Source organism: Sapajus apella, unplaced genomic scaffold, assembly GCF_009761245.1.
Source record: "Sapajus apella isolate SASKATOON/1434 unplaced genomic scaffold, GSC_monkey_1.0 scaffold25, whole genome shotgun sequence".
Taxonomy (NCBI): domain Eukaryota; kingdom Metazoa; phylum Chordata; class Mammalia; order Primates; family Cebidae; genus Sapajus; species Sapajus apella.
The window spans coordinates 23,493,409-23,513,568 of NW_022436965.1; the positions used below are offsets into that span (position 1 = coordinate 23,493,409).

A 20,160-nucleotide genomic window follows, 5' to 3' on the forward strand; every position below is an offset into this window, starting at 1 on the left:
AGTTCAGATTTGGCTTTCTGCAGATACAATTCTCTAAGGCTGTGATTCTCACATCATGCTCATGAGAATCCCCCATGGAGCTTGTTAAATGGACGTATGTCCAGGCACACTGAAGCCCCAGATTCTGATTCAGAGGGTGGGACACGTCCCAGAAGTCTGTGTGTTTAGCCACCTTCCAGATGAGTCTGATGTAGACGGTGCCTGGAGGCTTGGAGCCACCCTGTTGCAGGTGGAATGTCTCAGACCCCATATTTCTCTGACTCTCATGATGCTACTCTATGGTTGATACCAGCCAAACTGGGTCTAGTCCCTCTTCAAAGGCTAATATAATACACTGAATACAGAGCTTTCTCAAACTCTGATATTGGTAAACATTCTGATTTTGTCCTTCTCTACCTGCACCCCCTGCCCAATCTTTTCCTCAATCAACTATTTCTCTACATACAGCTATGTCTATTCATTTTCACTACTGGACAGAGTTATCCAAATCCTGGTGGTTAGCATGGCTCTCTCTCAATTCCTTCCAAAACTACATGCCTTCTGGCCTTTTGATATTAGCTGCCTGGAAATAGGGGTGGTTACAGAAGGGGTTATGTAGTGTTTGGCTTTCAGCAGTAAGAAAACTATGTCTCTATTGAACATCTACTCAAAAGGCCTTCCCTGCTACAGAGGAAATCATTCTGGCAGCATAAATTCTCGTGTCCTAAAATCCAATATCCTTTCTGAGTGTAGCCTTCTTGAATTTTGCTGTAACAATATCTTATACACATTTATGAATGAGGTACAAAAGCATATTGTAAATTATCAGGTGTTATCCATGTAGACAATTTCATTATTTAGTTTATATAATTGCAGGACCTTCCTATGATGTAAATGCCTCAGAACAGAACAAGGTTGGTTTTGTCTAAGGCCTACCTTGTGATATCAACATGCTTTGCTCAGTGGATCTTTGGAGGAAATCACATAGTGGCTTTTCCTGCCATACAAAACCTATTCCCAAGAGCTCTTAAATGAAAACCAAGTCAAATAATAGACATTTGCCCTTATGTAAATATAGTTCGACAAGTGGTGGGGGCCTTTGAGTTGTGCCGAGGTTGATGGTGAGGCTCCTGACGTCCCTGTCTGCCCCACCCTGCTCAGCTGCCAGCAATGATAATCTGCCTCCTGCAGTCACTGGATGGTATATTTAGAGCCTCTCCCCAAGAGTAAGTGGGATCTGAAAATAGACTGCTTTGCCTGAGTGTGATTGGGTTGCAGCCTCCAAATCTACACCTGAATACATGAATACATGTAGCCAGTAGCCAGTACACAGTGGTTCTTAATATATGTCTGTTCAACAAAATCTAAGTGTCAGTGACTTGGTCTCAGAAGTTGGGCTGTATTTTTACATTTCCTCCTCTCTCAGGGACTTGAACAGACTTTCCTGAGCTCTCATGCTGACATCTATTTTTTTGGCTGGGAATCCTTGGATCTGGACCCAGTCTAGATTAGAGTGTCTCACATTTGCACTGCTGTCCCCTCTTTAGAGGGGACCAGATGTTTTCCCCTGGTCTCTGCCCTATTCTTCTCTCAGTGTGGTCACAGTTGTTTTGTATTCTGAGAGCTCCCATGTGCAATGCAGCTGTGGTTGAGTTGTGTATGACAGGGAAGGTTTTGTGATCATCATTTGGCTGGGAACCAAGAGATGGAGGCATCTATGCAATGGTTCCTTCTACCTTGGAAATTTTGTAATAGTGTTACCTAGTTTGGAGTTAAGGGTAATTATGCTACTCATAACTCATAGCTTACACCTCTGTAAGAGCAGGGATAGAGTCTGCCCAGGGACAGAGTTCATTGTTGTAATCTCAGCATTCATTCAATAAGCATTCATTAGGCACTTACTGTGTACAAAGCAAAATGCTACATTCTTTGACAATATAAAGATGAATAAAACATTGTCCCTGAACTCAAAAGAAGATTCCAGTTTAACAATTGGTTTTGATAGTAAGGGAAATTAAATTAGTGCTGTAATAAAGATGTAAGCATTTTTGGAGAGAGCAGTGGAAGTATTAACTGTAAGGGAAGACTTGATAGAAAGACTGGCCTTTAATGAGTAAGATTTTGATGGCAGAGGTGGAGTGGTGGGAGCATGCCATGCTGAGGACACAGTGCCAGGAAACCTCAAGTCAGTATATGCTATGTCTACACAGCAGATGGCCATAGCCACCACATCTCCCACTAAGCAAGAGCTTCTTGGGTTCATAAGCCCCAGTTGTGTGTACTAGCAGATGGGCAAAGTGGATCTTATTTGTTCCTTGGAATTATCCGGGAAACAGTTTCTCATTTTGTGCTGATGGGTTTTTCTTAGCTTGTTATGAGAATGTTCTCATGTAAGTCAATGGTTCACAAACTCATCTGCACATTAGAATCACTGGGGTTCTTTTGATAGTTCCAAAACCCAGACCACAATCCCACATTAATTGAATAATCTCTGGAGGTGAACATGGGTATGAGTAATTTTTTAAGCTTCCTGGATGATTCCAACTTGCAGGCAAATTTGGGAATCATTTTCTTAAGGCAAACTCAGTCAATTGGTTTCACCAGTGTCTTGAGCAATTAGCTATGATGCAAACTTACAGTTGGTTCCTAAGCTGTGGATGATATATTTTAGATATAATTTGTGCCTTTGGACAGGCCTTTTGGAAATGGCCCTGTTTTGAATGATAGATGAAACCGTTCTAATTTAAAGCTAATCATCAATTTTTCTGATTTAGGTGCCCATTTCCATCATCAGAGGGTCTTAGTCATCAAGACTGGTGTATTTCACTAGTGCTAGCATTGAGCCTGTCCACATAGGAGTCTGTTTCCAGGAAAACGAGTTCATGAAAATGAAAATCAGGCTGTTAAAAATTGTTGGAACCTAGGAATGGGAATACTCACTTCCTCATGCCCAGTGCCCTGGAGTTGACATCAGGATATCTCAGCATAATCAGGAAACTTTTATTCATTCATGCATCATGTATTTACTGGGTTTCTGCTATGAGTTAGGTTCTGGTATTAAAGGCTTTAGGAGCTACAAAAATGACTCAAACTCAGTTACTAGTCATCTAGTAATAGGGTTTTTCAGGTGCAGTCATGATAATCATACAAGAGGGAAAATATTGAGAGACACAAGAGTGGTGAGTTATGGGGGGGGGTGTCATAGAAAAATGGTGAGTCATCTGTCTGACCAGCAAGTGAAGGTGAGGCAAAGCCAGGAGTTGATTGACATGGACATGTCAAGCAAAGAATCATGGGTGAGACAATGAAACAATGGAATTCACTGCAGGGTAGGAATGTTCAGAGCTCCCATGTTATGACCAGAACATAGTCAGACCTCCCATGTTAGGTGGTTCAGATCTCCGATGTTAGATGGCCCGACCATGTTAGATGGCTCATGTTAGATGGCCAGACCATCTAGCCTGGGAGATCTGAGCACTGTTACCCCCCAGCTTCTCGGATGCACTGACTTCATTCTCTCCTCAGGGCTGTTAGACCTATTGTTCTCTCTTTGTGATCTACCCTCTCCCCATCCTCCTGCTTTCTTCCCCAGATTGGATCCTACTCATCCTTTAGATCTGAATGTAACTGTCATTTTCTCAAAGAAGTCTGCTCTGACCTTCCAATTTATGTGAGATGCCCCTCCTGCAGTCTTTCGTCTCATCCAATTATTTTCCTTCATAGCTCTTATCATGGTTTATGCTGGTATATATGTTTCTACAACTGTTTAATATCCGTCTCCTCTATCAGGCTGCATGAGCTCCATGAGGTCAGGGACTATACCTATCTTTTCTCTTATTACATCCCCACTGGTTGTTAGGCAGTAAGCTCTCAGTAATTATTGGCTGAATGATAAGTGAATACGTGATTAACAGCAAAGAAAAAAAAAACAACTATGTATAGGAGGAAGCCCATCCCCATTAACACAAACATAGATAGGAAGCATATCATTAATGAGAGATGGATTGTGATCTTGAGAAAGACACATGACTAGATGTCAGAGTTGGGACCTGGCTTTTATGCTCATTTCTTTCGCTACCTAGTTGTGAGACCAGATCCAAAATCCAATTTGTTCAAGCAACTGTCTTTCCTTCTCTGATTTCATAATCTTAGTCTCAAATTGCCCATTTATAAAACTGGGGTAACAAAGCCTATTTAAGTCTAATATTGGGGATAACACATTGAAACTTAATGTACTATTATGTAGGTATTACAAAAATATAAAAATATTAATACATAATATTAGTATAGAGATATTTGCATCTAAATTCTATATCTAATGTTTGTTGGCCATTGTCAAATGAATGAGTTTGGGTTTACATTTGTATTTGCTGCAAAATACTATTTTATATCACCATGGGTCTAAAGAAAAAAAAGAAGAGCAGATGTAAAGCTATATCCTTTGATTACCTGGGTGATATAAAATATTACGGGCTGAATTTGGGTCAAACAGTCAAACATACTAGTCAAGATGAATGCTCTTTTCATTTACTCAAAGGCACTAATGGCTTTGGTAAAAGCAGAACATATTATTTAAGAGGACTAGATAATTAGCCTTGACAAGAAGTAGGCCAAGAATTCCTGTGAATGAATTAGCTAATTCCTTCTATAGACATTGAGCATTTGGTCTTTCACTTGACATCCTAATGAGAGTTCAGTAACAGCTGGAGACACTATAGTAACTGAAGTCAGTGGAGTTGTTTGGGAAGGGCCTAGATTAGAAATACCAGCAACTTAGGATAACATTGTCATATCAATAATGGTCTTAGGGAAGACACAATGATGCCAAGCCAAAAAAACAAAACAAAACAAAACAAAAAAGTGGGTTAAAAAGAAAAACCACATTCATATTTCTTGAACTTTAGGCAAACTGTATGGTTTGTTATGGGGTATTAAGCCATATGGAAGATATCATAAGAAAAGCATACTGGGGTACTGTTTGGTATATTGTTTTTGACATATTTAATTATGTCAAGCATTTTTGATGCAAAAATATTTGTTGAGCACCTACTGTGTATTTTAGCACTTAGGTGAGAAAACAAAAACACATAATACATTATCACTATATTAGAAGAGTTAACAATCATGAAGATAAGACACATTCAAAGGAAAGATAATGATTCCTTTCCATTGCACTGGGGGTGCCATAAGGCCATACATGCTAAGTGTCACTTGAACACATTGGACAATAAGTTTTGTCAGACCTAGGCTAGGGAGACATCTTTGTGGATAAGTGTGGTCATAGTGGGAACTAAGATGGAATTTGAGAATTTTAGAGATGAGAAAAGGCAAATAAATGGGCATGAACAATGAACTATGTGTCAGTCCTTTTTATGTTGCTGTAACGAAATACCTGAGGCTGGGTAATTTATAGAGAAAAAAGGTTTAATTGGCTCACAGTTCTGGAGGCTGTTCAAAAAGCATGGTGTCAGTCTCTGTTCAGCTCCTGGTGAGGCCCAGGAGGCTTTCAATCATGGCAGAAGGCAAAGGAAGAGCCTGGGTGTCACATGGTGAGAGAGGGATCAAGAGAGTGGAGGGGGAGGTCCCAAACTCTTAAACAACCAGATCTCCTGTGAGGTAACTGAGCAAGAACTCACTCATCACCAAAAGGACAGCATTAAGACATCTGTGAGGGATCCACCCCATGATCCAATACCTCCCACTAGGTCCCACCTCCAACATTAGGGATCACATTTCAACATGAGAGCTGGAGAGGAAAAACATCCAAATTATATCAAACTGGAAGCTGGAAGTGCCACTCCCTTTCTCTGACAGTTTCTTCTGACCTGGCTGTAGGGACATGAACATACCATGCCCCTACAGCCAGATCAGAAGCAACTGTCAGAGAAAGGGAGGAAAGAAAATCAGGAAAATATTAATTCTTCACATTTGTTTTACAACGCAATTGTATAGAACTTTGCAATGTAAAAATGAGCTCCTGCCCAACTCTTATCACATATGAGCCACAAAACCAAAACTAAATCCAGAAACCTCAGTGAGGCAGGCAGCATGGATGTTTTTCCCAGAGAGTGTGTATCCTGGGCCTTGTGATTACTGCCCCAAAGCACTTTGCTCTCCATAGAGCTCACCTGATGGGGTGAGACACCTCTTAAACGGTGAGGCTTTTCCATGCCAGGTTAGGATTTGGTTTTTCTTCTGTGAGGAAAAGAAATTGACAATGTACTGAACTTAAAAAAAGGTAAAGAAAGAGTCTGCCGTAAGCCACCAACAGATCATCTTGACAATGACCTTGGACAAGTCTGTAGACTGTGCTTTTTAAAGAATGGTTTTGAGTACTTGAGTACTTGGAAAAACCCTTGCAAACACGGGTTCACCAAAAAGCCAGTTTAAGTAACTCATTTCCTTCTCTAACATGCATACAATAGAAAACTGTAGCTTGTAAGACACTTGCTTCAGATACCACCATGGAGAAAATAGACAATTATGGAATGAGTGATGGATTAGTTTGCATTCAGTTTTAAAGTTGAAGGCAATACTGGAACTCAAGTAGCTCTGCTCCATCATTTTACAAATGAGAAAAGGGAGAGGAGCCATGAAGTGATTTGCTTAGTTACATCCTCTTCCTCTTCGACCTCCTCCTCCTCCCCATCATCAGCATCCAATTAGATTACATGTATTGAACGTTTAGTATTTAACTGGTATATTTCAAGTGCTTAACATGTATTGACTCATTTGATCCTCATAGTAACCCTATAAGGTAACTGAGGCTCAGGGAGATTTAGTCATTTGCCAGTATCATGAGGCTGTAAGCAATGGAATGGGGATTTGTACCCAGAAAGGTTGGTTTGTAAGTTGGTGCTTTTACTATACATATAGCCTTTCAAGGCCATATAACTAGTAAGTAGCAGAGTAAGCTGTCTAAGGTACTAATGAATCGACTTTCTGGTGATATAAGATGTTGTCTTTGCTGTGTCCATGTCAACATTTTTATCAGTGAGTTGAATAAGATATAAAAAAGCAGTTCATCAGATTTTCAGAAGTCATGAAATAGGGGTCTGAATAAGAAATACTTTGGAGAACAGAAGCAGGATCCCAAAAGATTTGGGATGAAGAATGAAGCCAAAAAGTTTTAACTTCAGAGGAATATAGTAAGCATTTCATACAGGTCCCCAAACCGATTGCCCGAGGATGGCATTAAGAATGTGCATGAGAGAACACAACATGGGGGAGGTAGGAGTGGGGAGATTTTTATCAAGTTAGTTCTACATGAATTAACACGCAGAGTTGCCCAGCTAACGGCCAGTGAGCAAATGATTCTCCTGTACCCGACATTACTTACATCCACTGGATCTTCATCCCAGCATCAGTCAAGGCAGCTCTGGACTCTCCAAAGCTCTTTACAGGAATGGCCGAGATCTTTCTTCCTCCTTTCTAACATGTTTTTGCTTTGATTCCTCATTTTGGCCTCCTCTTTTGTCATCGTGACTTTGTTCCTGCCTCTGACCTTTTATTCTACATTTTTGTTTTGGCTTCTCCTCGCACTTGAATGCTGATTTTTTTCTATGGGGCCCTGATTTGACTTACCTCTTTGGCTCTGTGTCTTGTGCTGCATGAGGAGAAAATCTCTTTTTTCCAGCCCGTCAGAGCTCAGCCCAGGAAATGGACCTTCAGTGGGTATGTTGACAGCACACCATCACCCTGCCGAGGCATATATCATGAGGAAAAGGTTTGGACCATATCGAGAGTACTGCATCCAAGTCTGGCCAACCCTCTTCCTCACTGTGAGGGTATCTATGTAAATTGAAGTACATTATTAGAAAAAGGACAGGTTGTGAATAGACATGAACACTTGGTGATACACAAAATTACTGAAAGAGTCAGAAATGCCTAAAGAAAGGGAGATTATGGGTGTAGCAGATCAATCTTGGAATTTGCAGAGGATCCCACTGTGAAAGACTTTTTGTCTTTCAGGCTTCTCTTGTGGTGTGGCTCCTGGAAGCCGCCTAGCACCTGTGGCCAGAAACTGTAGGAAAAAGGAGTAGATTTCATCTCTGTAAGAAACTTCCTTGTGGTGAAAACTGCCTAGAGATGGAATGAGAAAATGGTGAGCTCCCCATTATTGGAGGTGTTCAAGTATAGGCTGAGCGGTGACAATTACGAAAGCTGTATGACAGTCCCAAACATCAGCGTGTGCCTAGATTCTTTCATTTCGGGTCAGTTCCACACAAGACAGGCTCCGTGTCAGTGAGGACCCAGTGGTGTTTTTGAACAGGTGGCAGAAAAACAGTGATATATAAAATAAATGCAGAGAGAGATCTCCACATCAAGCCAACCCCTCCTCCTTACCTGTAAGTTCTCCATGTGAGTGAGCTCTGGGCTCCCAACTGCACTTGTCAAACTCCCATTGTTAGAGCACAGATAAATGCTTCCGGCCACCCAAGCAGGAGGGGCCCACCTCAACTTGAGGGCTGCTCTATTTTAGTTTTCCGTAGCTGGAGATTGAGTATCACGCTTTTCTAATCTTGTACTTCTGAAAGGGCCCTGTTTTCTCTTGAACCCTACCCACTCCTTTCACAGATCAAATACCAACTACATCAGACAGATAGAAGCTCGAATGAGAAAATGCATTTTAATAAAACCCCATTGATTTTTGTGGATGCAAGTCAAGGAACGGGCACCTAAAGAGTCTTCCATCCCCTGCCACCTCCCCCCTCTCTCCTGGCCTACACCGGGCGGTCACACATCGATTGGCTTCCTAGATAATAGATGGTGCCACCCGGTAGGGACCTCTGGGGACGCGCCGGGAGCTGGAAGAGTCGCACGCAGCAGCCCAGCCCTGAGTTAATCAAACTAGCAACAGGATCTCAAGCAGCAGCAGCAGCAGCGACTGCGGTGGCAAGAGTAGCGGCGGCGGCGGCGGCGGCGGCGGCGGCAGCGTTATGCGTGATTACTGACAGGCACCAGCTGCTGCCGCCACAGCCGTCTCAAACGCACTATGTGGACTCTCCGATCTAGAGGCAGATTCCTGACTAATCCCAGAGGGCTGGCCCAGCCTGTGCTCCCCGGGCTGCTAGGAAGCGATGACCACTCTTGTTAGTCCAAGTTGAAGAAAGCCGGGCTGTGCCTGGGCGCCGGGAGAGGCTGTAATATTTAGAAGCCGCACAGGAGAGGAACATGAACTGAAGAGTAAACATGTATGGAAATTATTCTCACTTCATGAAGTTTCCCGCAGGCTATGGAGGTAAGTATCTCCCTTGGGCTTCACTGCCTGGACCTGTATGAGGGACTGAGAAGAAATTGGGAAATACGAATGACTGAATTAGTACTGAATTAAAAGGAGAACATGTATGTTTCTATGTGTATATAGTGTATATAACGTTTCTGTGTGTGTGTGTGTGTGCACACGTGCATGAGAGAGAGGAGAGGAAGGGAGAATGGTCCGTAGGTGAGGATACGTTTGCATATCAGATTGAGGATATGGGGATATTCTAAGGAGAGTGTAAACCAGCATGCTTGAGAATGTGTCTGAGACAAAGATAAAATAAGAGCATTGTTATAAGCCAGTGTGTTTGTGTGGGTGTGAAAAGTGGAAGAGTTAAGGGGGAATTACTATGATGTTCCTATTAGCCAACTTGTAATGAGAAAAAAATGTGATTAAAAAGGTTCTGCCCCTCTTGAGGTTCCTGGGATACTTTGTAACAAGGGGATGATTGTTTTACTGGAAAGCAGATTTCCCTTTAATTGGATTTTTAAAAACAAAACATAGTGCTTTAATTTGCTACTGTGTTTTCCTTTCCCTGTTTTCTTTCCTTTTGATTTGCTAATAGCCTCTTCCCTCCTCCCCTGCTGCTGCCCCCAATTCTATTGCAAGGGTTGAGGCAATCACTTCCACTCTGAGGGTAGAGATCTGTTGGTAGGGGGTTGGGGCTCTTAAATAATTGGCAAACTGAAGATTCCAGTCACTGTGCCAGGCAGGGCAGCCCAGTCACACTTCACAGAAGCTTCCGGAGACTAGGTCCTCAGGCTGCCTTAACGCCCAAGCACATCCGTCCCAAGGATCCCTTGATTCAGTGACAGAAACAGTGCAGCCACCCAGCTCTGAGTAAATGGAACCAACAGCTGACCCACTGGCCTCTCGCCTGTCAGTTGGAGGCATGTAGCTTATGTTGTTGGGAGCCAAAGGAGGATTCTGGCAAACAAGACAAAGCAGAAATTCTTACAAGGTCTTGAGAACTGAAAAGTCCCTGCTCTCCAGACTTCCTCCATGGACCAATTCATCTGAAGGCTTGGGAGTAAAGCTTGCCTACCTTGGCTGGGCAGGACCCTCTGGAAGGCATGGTGAAACATTGCAAGGTAGAATTGATCTCTGACACCAGGAGGTGTTACACCAGGGAGTTTGCACATTCATTCAGGGTAATTTTAATGAGGCAGGCATGGTGTTGGGCACTGGGAATACAAATATGAATGAGACACAGTCTCTGCCCTTTGGGACTCGGGAAGGCTTGTTAAACAGACACATTATAATACTGCATGGTGTGTGTAATAGCAAACACATGAGGAGGTTGCACTTGGACTCCGGGTGAGGGCCATGGAAATGTTCCGGAGGTAATCTTCAAGTTCTTCAGGCCAGTCTGATGACAGAGTGAGAGTGGTGGCCAATGCTGTGACCTGGGCATTTAATCTCTAGTCTATAGCTGGGCTCCAGTTGTGAAAAGCCTCAACTCCCATCTCAGTCCCATTCACAGCTGAGAATGGCTTTTTCCTTTACATTTCAGTTCATTTGTGAGAGATGCATGCTCATTCTCCACCAGATTTGTGGGCCAAAGTCTGTGAGGCTATGACTTCATTAATACCAAAGAGACCCTCAGAGACAGTTGGGGTGAATAAAAGGGTTGAAGATAGAAAGATTTAGGGAGAGAAGTAAAGTAAGAGCCAGAGAAAGAAGGTCTAGTGAAAATTCTATGGAGGCTGGAATCTTGGAATGTTAGCATCCTAAGGACCTGAAACAGCATCTTAGACTCTCATTTTATAGATGTGTAAACTGCCGCTCAAAGGAAGGCAGGGACTAGTCCAAGTTTATTTGGGGCTGAGTTTCAGAACACTTCTGGAAAAGCCCCTTACTCAAATTTATAATATTATTGCTTTCATATAGTGAAAAGAGCATGAGGAGGAGGGGGCAGAGAGAGACAGTGTACTGCGTTTGGTTCCCAGTTTTTCACTTACTAGCTGTGTGATCTGAGGCAAGCTAGTATACCTCTCTGAGCCTTAGCATCTTTCTATCTAAAATGGGATTTATAATCTCATCCATAGAATATTGTGAAAATTAAATGAGCTAGCATGTGAAAAGCAGCTGCTATAGTGTTGTACACAGATTTGCACCTAATACAATATTTTCTTCCCCTCTATTTTGCTCAGGGACTAACATGCAAAATAATTAAAAATCAGACATTATTGTAAAATAATAAATAAGGAATCTGGGAAAATAAAATTAAATCCACAAAGACCCTCATATGTTGCTGGCTTAGCTTTTCATAATTGTGGGAGCTCTGGTACTTAGTGTAATTAGATTTCAGATAGAGGACAACACAATGGTTCAGCTATGGAAGGAAATAGTTCAGTACAGCACAGGGAACTTGAGGGGAAAGGGCCATGTAGGTTGTCTACATGTCTCCTCTAATGCTACTTTTCTTGTCATTCCTGAGGGAGGAGAACAATTATTTTGTTTAGTTCTGTTGATGGTTTCCATTTTGTTTGCATGTGCCAGTTAAGAGGAGGCCTGAATGCTGAGCCAAAGGACTCCTGCCCCATCTGCAGGGAGGTCTGCCTCAGAACTTTCTGTGATTAGGGAGAGGGATGGCGGAGGACTCACCAGCAGTCATGGGGAAACTGTAGGATCAGAGTGGACCTCACCTTCAGCCTCTAACCTCCCTTGCCTCAATGCAGCAAGTTGCACTGCACCTATTAAAATATTTGGTGTCTAAGCCCCTGCCCTTTTACATATTAGCATATGAAATTATAGAGGGCACCCATGATTTGTGTAAGAATCTCCAGGGAAGCAAAGGCACCTTTGGAAACTAACACCTGAGATTTGTGTCTGGGACTGTGCTTACCAGATGTCAGAGCATCATCTGATCAGTGAAAAAGAGACTGCTCAAATTGGCCAAAGTGTCATGGCTACCTGGGTGACAGTGGCTCTACAAAGGTGCCCAATGCCCCAGTTTTGGATCCTACCATGTGATGATGAGAGAACCCTTCTCTTCTCCTTCTCTGCCAAGTCCAGGGTTTGCCAGCTGCTCAGTAATAGGTTTGTTTTTCTGGGATGAGACAGTTGCTGCCTCTTAGAAGATGGCAAAACAAAGCCTGTAATCCCCCCATCCAATTGTGCAGTAATCCTCAGGGTGAGAAGGAGATCAGGGAGAGAGAGGACTTCTCTCATTTCATTTAACAAACACATGGTAACACTAATACTAGCTACCATTGTAAGTAAGCACTTTACCAGCCCCAACTCGTAATCCTCATAACAATCTTAAGAGTGGGTACTCCTTTTAAAGATGAAGAAACAGAGGCATCGAGAGGTGAAATAACTTGCTTAAGGTCTCATAGCTAGAAAATGGCACAGCCAGGGCTTTGAACCCAGGCAGACTGGCTCCCAGAGTTTGCACTCCGCTAAGCCGCCTCTCACAGCTTCTGTGGGTAACACATTTGCTCTGCAAAGCCAGGGGCAGCAGCATACCCCCGGGGAGCTCCTGGTGCTCCAATCCAACCTCAGAAATGTAGCCTCAGCACTGACTGGTTGTTGCAGACTCGATGGGCTGGCTATTGAGGAATAAGCCACAGGATAGTTTAAGAGATACTGAGAAGCAACAGTGATCTCTGCGGAATTAATTGGTGGCTTCTCTTGGGAACATACTGATTTGCAAGAGTCCTGTCCAATTGACCCTGGCCATTCATGCAGAATATTTGCTTTTTCACCTGAAAATAGCCACAGAGAAGGGGTTGAGTTGGAAGTGCTTGTATGTGTGTGTACATGCTAGAACATATTTTTCCCCTCCACAGATATGTGGGTGGCTAATTGGAACCTACCATGAGCATAAGTGGTTACGGTTTATGTGGGAAGGAGTAACTGTTTATGTGATTTAGGAAGGAACATATTTAGTATAAACTATTTTCTAAAACATTTACAATCTCACCAAGAGATAGAGAGCTGAATAGCAACTGGGGGAAGAAATTGTGCAAAGAGTAATCTAAATGCCCCACCTCTTCCTTCCCCTCATTATGAAGCTTCTAGATCTGCAGAGAACTTAGCCACCAGCATTGGGTGGCGAGCGTCCCAGAGGAAGCTGGTGTTTTCTCCTCTTTTTTAAAGTAGAAGAAACAGAGGCCCAGGGAATGGAAGTATATTTTCTAGAATGTGTGGACTTTGGTGGCTCTCATGAGATTGACTCAGCCCTAGCTCAGTGATAAGAAAAAAGTGAAAATACAGGTTGAGTATCCCTAATCCAAGCATCTATAATCTGAAATGCTCCAAAATCCAGAACTTTTTGAGTGCCAAGATGATGCTCAAAGGAAATGCTCATCGGAGCATTTTGGATTTCAGATTTCTGGATTATAGAGGCTCAATTGCTAAGTATAATGCAAATATTTCAAAATAAAAAAAAATCCAAAATCCAAAACACTTCTGGTGTTTGTTAAGCATTTTGAATAAGGAATACTTAACCTATATCAACTCATTTCATAACTACAACACCACTTAAACGTTGGTAGTTTTCTTATCCTCAATACACAGATGTGAAAACTGGGGGACAGAGAAATTAATAACTTGCCAAAGGGAACTTGGCTAATAAATGATACAAGTGGTATTCAAACATGAGGGAAAGCAGCAGGTCCGGATGTTAATCCCAGCCCTACCATGTCCTATACTGTACGACTCTGTAAATTCTTACAGCAGTTACCCAGCACAGTCCTTCCTGCCCCTTCCCAATCAATAGTTGGCCTCTCCCAGGATTTTGACCCTGGCCCTTTCTCACTAGAACACTCCACATCCTGACTCCTGCTCTTCGCAATTCAATCCCCAGTTTTGGTTCCCTTCCTCAGGGCTCCCAGCCCAGCCCAATCTTCTCCCTACTCTTTCCACAAAAGAGCTACTCAGACACCAGGGATGAGCTCATATGCATTTCTTACATTTGAATTATTATCAGCATTTTCAAAGGGACCTTCACATAAACATTTAGGCTGCACAATCAGCCTGAAATGAATGAGAAAATATTTGATACCTGTTTTACTGGTGCAAAGCTCTACATTTTAACAGATGGAGGAAACAAGATGTTAGACATTAAATTTCCAGGGAATAGGGAGCAGAGAGAAGCTTTCTTCTGATGAGAAGGAAGCCTTCTCTGCTACCAAAGCCCTTTCTGGCTTCCTCAGTAGGAAATCAAGGAACATGTGGCAGAGTGGAGAGCATGTAGAAGAGGCCCTCCTTCTGCCCCCGGAGGCTCAGCCCTCTCAGCCTCTCAGTGGGAATGTGAGAATGAAAAGATGCATTAGCTGATGGGTTGATGCTGCTGTATGCTTCATGCAACCCCAGTTCGGACAAGCTGGCTAGCCTTTCCGAGCCTCACAGGGCAGTTCCACCTGGATTCATGCAGCCCCCAGAGAAGGGCTGATGAGCTGCTCGGGGTGGGAGCTGGGGTTGGTTCTAGTGCCTGAAGGAAGGGGGAGGTAGAGAGTGGCATCCCTGCCTCTCTCCCTCTCCTCCACACCCCTCCTCCCCTTGCTCCCACTCCTCCCATTTCCCTCCACCCCCGCCCCCTCCCCTAAAATCTGTAATGATGGAGGTAGTGAGAAGCTGGGAAAGATTGATAATCAGCCTCATTATCACCAGCATTATATATAATTATAGCAAAACCTCACTCATTTGGATCAATTGAGAGAAAAATCAGTCTAAATTTGTGACAAGTTGGCAGATTACTTTTAAATTACAATTTTATTACTTCTAAGTAACACGTGTGAATAGTTTGTGTTTCAAGCACCAAAAGCTAATGGTTACTAAGTGGGGATTTTAGAAAACCTGCTTTAAAAGATTCTTTTGTAATTAACACCCCGTTAACATGCTAATGTGCTCCTACTCTGCTTTTTAAATTGCTTGAAAACATATGTATTTTAAATAGGCTCAACACTTCTACCATCTTATTTGCTTAACCTTTTTTATTATTATTCTGTGAATGAACAAATACAAACTAGTTTATACCATGACCAATTTAGTCACCACTCTGAATTAATTATGTTGTAAATTAATAAGACCATGTTGGTTATTTTTGTTCAGAAACCAGAATTTTAGAACTTGAAGAACCACCTCATTTTATAGAAGAGAAAATAATTCCAGAGAGGTTGAGAGACTTGCCCAAGACTACATAGGCAAAAACAGCACTTCTTCTGGCTCCTGGGTCCAAGCTTATTCCATTCGCTACATAATGCCTTATACTCCTAGAACTCTTTATAAACATGTGCTATTTATTTTCATACCAATCATTGGTTGTATCAGTCAAAAGATATTTGTTGAGTGCCTATTCTATGCCAAGCCCTGTGCTAGGCACTACAGATAGAGGGGCCCCTCCTGGAGGCCACTGTCTATATCACTCAAGCTTCAAACCGACTCAGTGTAGTCTGCATGGCAGAAATTATTCCCATTAGACAGATTAGGAAACTGAGGTTCAGAATGATAAAGCGGCCCTTTTGAGGGCTTGCTGCAAATTATTATAGACCTAGAATTTGAGTCTAGTCTAGCAGAATTTCTGTGAACATTTCTGCATATAATTAATGACATTTTGCTTGCACGCCACCTTTCCCAGCCAGCACCAAATTATAGACCTTGCTGGTGCAGATGGATATTATGCCATCACTAACAAATGAGAGGCTCCAGGGGATCCTGCTAACGAGGACCGGCTGGCTGTCCCTTTAAGCCAATTCCTTATACTGGTACATCATGTACTGGTTAGTCCATGAAGGCAGATGTCAATGAGTGTTTGAAGCAGATGCCAATAAGGGTGCTCCCAGTTCTCCTCTTGTTCCTAAAGTTCTTGAACATCAATTATGTGCACACCCAGCCCTTGAATCCATGACCTCTGTTTCTTTCTCTCTCTGGGTTTCTTGTTCAGATAGGTTTTCTCTATCTGAACAAGACAATCTCTATAGATTGTTTTCTAAAGACAGTAGTCATCTTAAAATGCAGGAACTATATTCCTAGTCCAATGTTACCATTGGGTAATATTCAGAGCATATCTGTTCTCAAGCTCTACATCCCCGAATTCTTTGGATCCATTCACTTAAACTCAGCCTTAAGAAAAATTTGTAGAAATAATTAACCTCCAAATGTTTGGAAGGCTTCAGAGCTTGTAACTAGTTTATACAGTCTGCCTGGGCGGGGGATGGGCTTCAAGCTCTTGGTGTCTTGCACAGCCCATGTACAAGCAGATGCTTAGCCAGGTGTGCTGGCTGGCTAACTGGCATTCTCCATTAGCCTAGGATGTTCTTCCCTTGCTCTCTCACCTCTGCTCTACACATCGCTGGGGTGGTGAAAACACAGATATTATGGTGAGCCCTGAACCCTCCAGGAGCCTGCTTCCCCATGACACTAGTGACCAGTAAAATGAAAAGGTGGAACAAAGATGTTGAATCGCAGAAATGAAACCCAGGCAACCAGCCTAGAAGAAACACTCCAAAATATTCATTAAGCACTTTGTTTTCCGTTCATCTGACATCTTGTAAATGCTTTTTGAATTAAAGATGATAACAGGCCTTTCCATTTTTCAAGTTTGGATGTTAATTCTGAAATCCCACCAGGAGTTTGGGATTGATTTTTAACCTTGAAACTCTTGCTGTCCCCAACTTGTGCCCCCATCTGGCTACAGTAGCTGATAAAAGGGCAAGGAACTCCAGGTTGTTCAATTTGTATTTGAGGAAATGGAGGGGTTCAGGACTTATCAGGGTCACCGCCTGGGGAGAGGGTCCCCTGAAGATGATAGGGGTTGGAAGTCTCAGGTTATGGCTCCCTTTCTGTCTGACCTCATGAGCACCTGCCATAGGATGATTGGTTAAAACATAATTTTCTGAAAACAGTGTTCTCTCTGGGGCAGAATCCATGTCTTATTTACTTTGTCAGCACCTCATAGTGTGCAGTCTGACACTTTAAGAACAGGTGGATCTCCTCTAAGAAAAAGGTACATACGAAATTCTAGCTAAATTTAGTGCCATAGTCTCCAGATTTTCTATAGAAAAAGGGAATTAACTTGTATTATGTGTTTACAATTTTCCAGGCTTGATTTTATTTAGCCCTCACACTGTGGAAAGTTAACCCTTACCCCATATGGTTGGTAGCATTGAGTTATTTTACCAAAGTGGGGAGAAGGACTCTCTGTGGCTCAGCCCCCTCTACTTCTCTTCCTGCTACCCCAGGTGGCTCCAAGGGGACTCATGGGAACTCAGTTTGAAGACCACAAACAGCCACAGGTCCCGGGCAAGCCATCTCTGGTTTCCCCAGTGTCCTTGCTTATAACGGAGGGGTTGAACTCACTGATCTGCAGGCCCCTCTGTGTAGCTTTGATAGTCAATCTGGCTCTGTGACAGGGAAGGTGGAGGAAGAACAGTGTGGAGCTAAGGTGTTGGGAATCACTACTAATGGAAGAGCAATCAGAAATGGTAATGGTAACAAAACTTCTCCAGAATGATCCTCTAGGGGTCTGCAAGCTTATTGGAACGCAGCCACATCTGTATGTGTTAGCTTACACATTGACTGTGGCTTCTTTCACACTGCAAAGGATATTGTGAGTGGTTGTCACAGAGACGGCACAGCCAGCAAAGACTGAAATACTTACTGTCTGACCCTTGAAAGAAAAAGTTTGCCAACCTCTACTCCAGAATGCAAAATCGGGTTTCACATATTAAAATAAATGGAGGTCCACCCGGAAAAATATTTGAATCCTCATTTTATTAGCACCTTTGGGGACCCAGTCTCCTGCCCCCCCCCACTCCTAGTCATTTTGTTTGTTTGCTGCAATTATGTATGTTCAAGGAAAAGAATGCATTATGATCCATAAGTAAGTTGTGAAGAGCATAGGGCAAGAATTGAATATCTTAGTTGTCCTTACACATACTCCACCCATTTGGGGCTTATCTGGGTTACCTTCTGCTATCTCCCCTCCACCCTGGCAAGTGGCAAACACAGTGCAGGAGTTCAGCACAGCAGGCCTGGCACAAGACTGCCTGAACTTGGATCCTAGCCCTGCTCCTTACCAGCTAGGGGATCTTAGGCAGTTTGCTCAACCTCCCTGTGGCTCCACTTCCCTGTCAGTAAAATGGGGATGAGGTACTAATAGTATCTTATTTTCAAGGGCCCTTGAGAATATTAAACAAGATGCTGCATGTCATGCCCTTGGAAAGGTGCTTGGCACATAGTAGGTGCCTAATAAATGTTAGCTACTCCAGATTGAGTATCCCTTATTGGAAATGCTTGGGAATCAAGATATTTCAGATTTTTTTTTCTTTTGATTTTGGGATATTTACATTATATACTTACTGGTTATGCATTCCTAATCCAAAAAATCCCAAATACTCCAATGAACATTTCTTTTGGGAGTCATGTCAGTGCTCAAAAAGTTTTGGATTTTGGAGCATTTTGGATTTGGGATTTTTGGAGTAGAGATGCTCAACATGTATATGTAAAGCGTTTAGAACCATGTCTGGCTTGTGGCGACTGCTCCGTAAATATTAGTTATTGTTATTGTTACACAGCAGAGGAGGTGGCAGGCAGTTGTTGGTTGAAGTGCCTGTGCCTGGCAGTCTCCTGCCGACTTTACTCAGCGGCATGTCTGTGTTAAGAGCCAAGCATGGAAAGAATATGTGAGTAAATTTGCTGCAGACAAAGAAGAACAAGCCAGGTGTCTGAGAATCCTATGATTGTTGGGCTTTCACACCATATCCCTCCACTGGAGGAATGGAGTCAGGCTTTGGTGTGTGACAGCTCCACCGTGGGAGAGATCAGAGAGGGATAGGGCCCCATGGTGCTCCCGTGACTTAATATGGAGACTCCTGACTCTGAGAAATGCCAAGTCTTTAGCTGTGTCCCTTTCCCCATGGGTGGGCGTTAGCCATTATCAATGATTCATTACAAGTTTCCATTCCAACCTGAAGAGGGTTGCTAGTGGGAGAGCAAACTCTCTACCCTTCCTGGCACAGCAGCAAAGCGGGGGAAACACCAAGCCATTTGCTCTCTTGTCTGGCCAGTCAGAAAAACTGCATGCTTGACATTTTGCTTTTATTGGCTGAGGATGAGGTTGCTAAGCAACTTCCTTACCTTGGTAAGAATTCTGTAGTTCTAAGTACCCGGGCTTTTGTGTCCCCTTTCTTGGTAAGTCTCTCTCTCTCTCTCTCTCCCTCTCTCTCTCTCTCTCTCTTTCTCTCTCTCTCTCTCTCTCTCTCTATCACACACACACACACATACACACACACACACAGACACACACACACGCACGCATGCAATTCATTGTTTAGAGATTGTGGTTCTGGTCAACATCAGGGACATTGATTTCTTATACAAATAATTTCTGTTGATAAACTCTATACCTAGTTATATACATTAACAAAAACTTGATGGACCTCATGGTCTCAGGAGCGTTCAGCAGTCCTCTGAGATGGGCCTATTTGTCTCAATTTATGACTGAGGAAACTGCAATTTACAGAGGCCATGTACCTTGCTCAAATTTATATACCTGGAAAGCAGCAGAGCCTCAAGTTCCACCTAGAACTCTTGGACTTTGGAGCTCTTGTCTCCTCAGTCCTGCAGCCCTGAAGCCTAGTGCCATCAGTGCACACAGAGACTTTTGGAGTCATCGTAGAGTCATGCACTGTATGGATTCCCGTCGCAGTTTGGCTCCTGGTGACGCTCTCAGCACCTTTAATTGAAATGCCGAATGGTTTGAAGGCCTAACATGGTCCAGTTGATGATGACAGGTGCCCTTCAGCACCCAGTCCAGACGCAGGCCATTCCAGACCACCAAGACCTGCACTTCTTTCTTTTCAATGCCAATAAGCCATGTCCTACCTAATGCTCATGAAACATTAGTGCTGGAAGGGATCTTACAGGTCACTGAGTGCCCTCCTTACTGGGGGAAATGAGGCCCAGGAGTA

At 43.0% G+C, this 20,160-nt stretch overlaps 1 protein-coding gene across 3 annotated transcripts in view; it reads left to right on the top strand.

Moving 5' to 3' along the window:
- Positions 1-20,160, top strand: part of RXRG (retinoid X receptor gamma) — an 82,105-nt gene that overhangs the window by 26,677 nt on the left and 35,268 nt on the right. Inside the window, exons 1-2 of one of the 3 annotated variants that reach the window (XM_032291542.1) lie at positions 7,616-8,083; positions 8,557-9,220. In XM_032291542.1, coding sequence (XP_032147433.1) covers positions 9,172-9,220 — 49 coding nt within the window. In that variant the 5' untranslated portion in view covers positions 7,616-8,083; positions 8,557-9,171. Of the gene's footprint in view, positions 1-7,615; positions 9,221-20,160 lie in introns of those variants that run through there. The other 2 variants (XM_032291539.1, XM_032291541.1) reach the window with 2 other exon arrangements.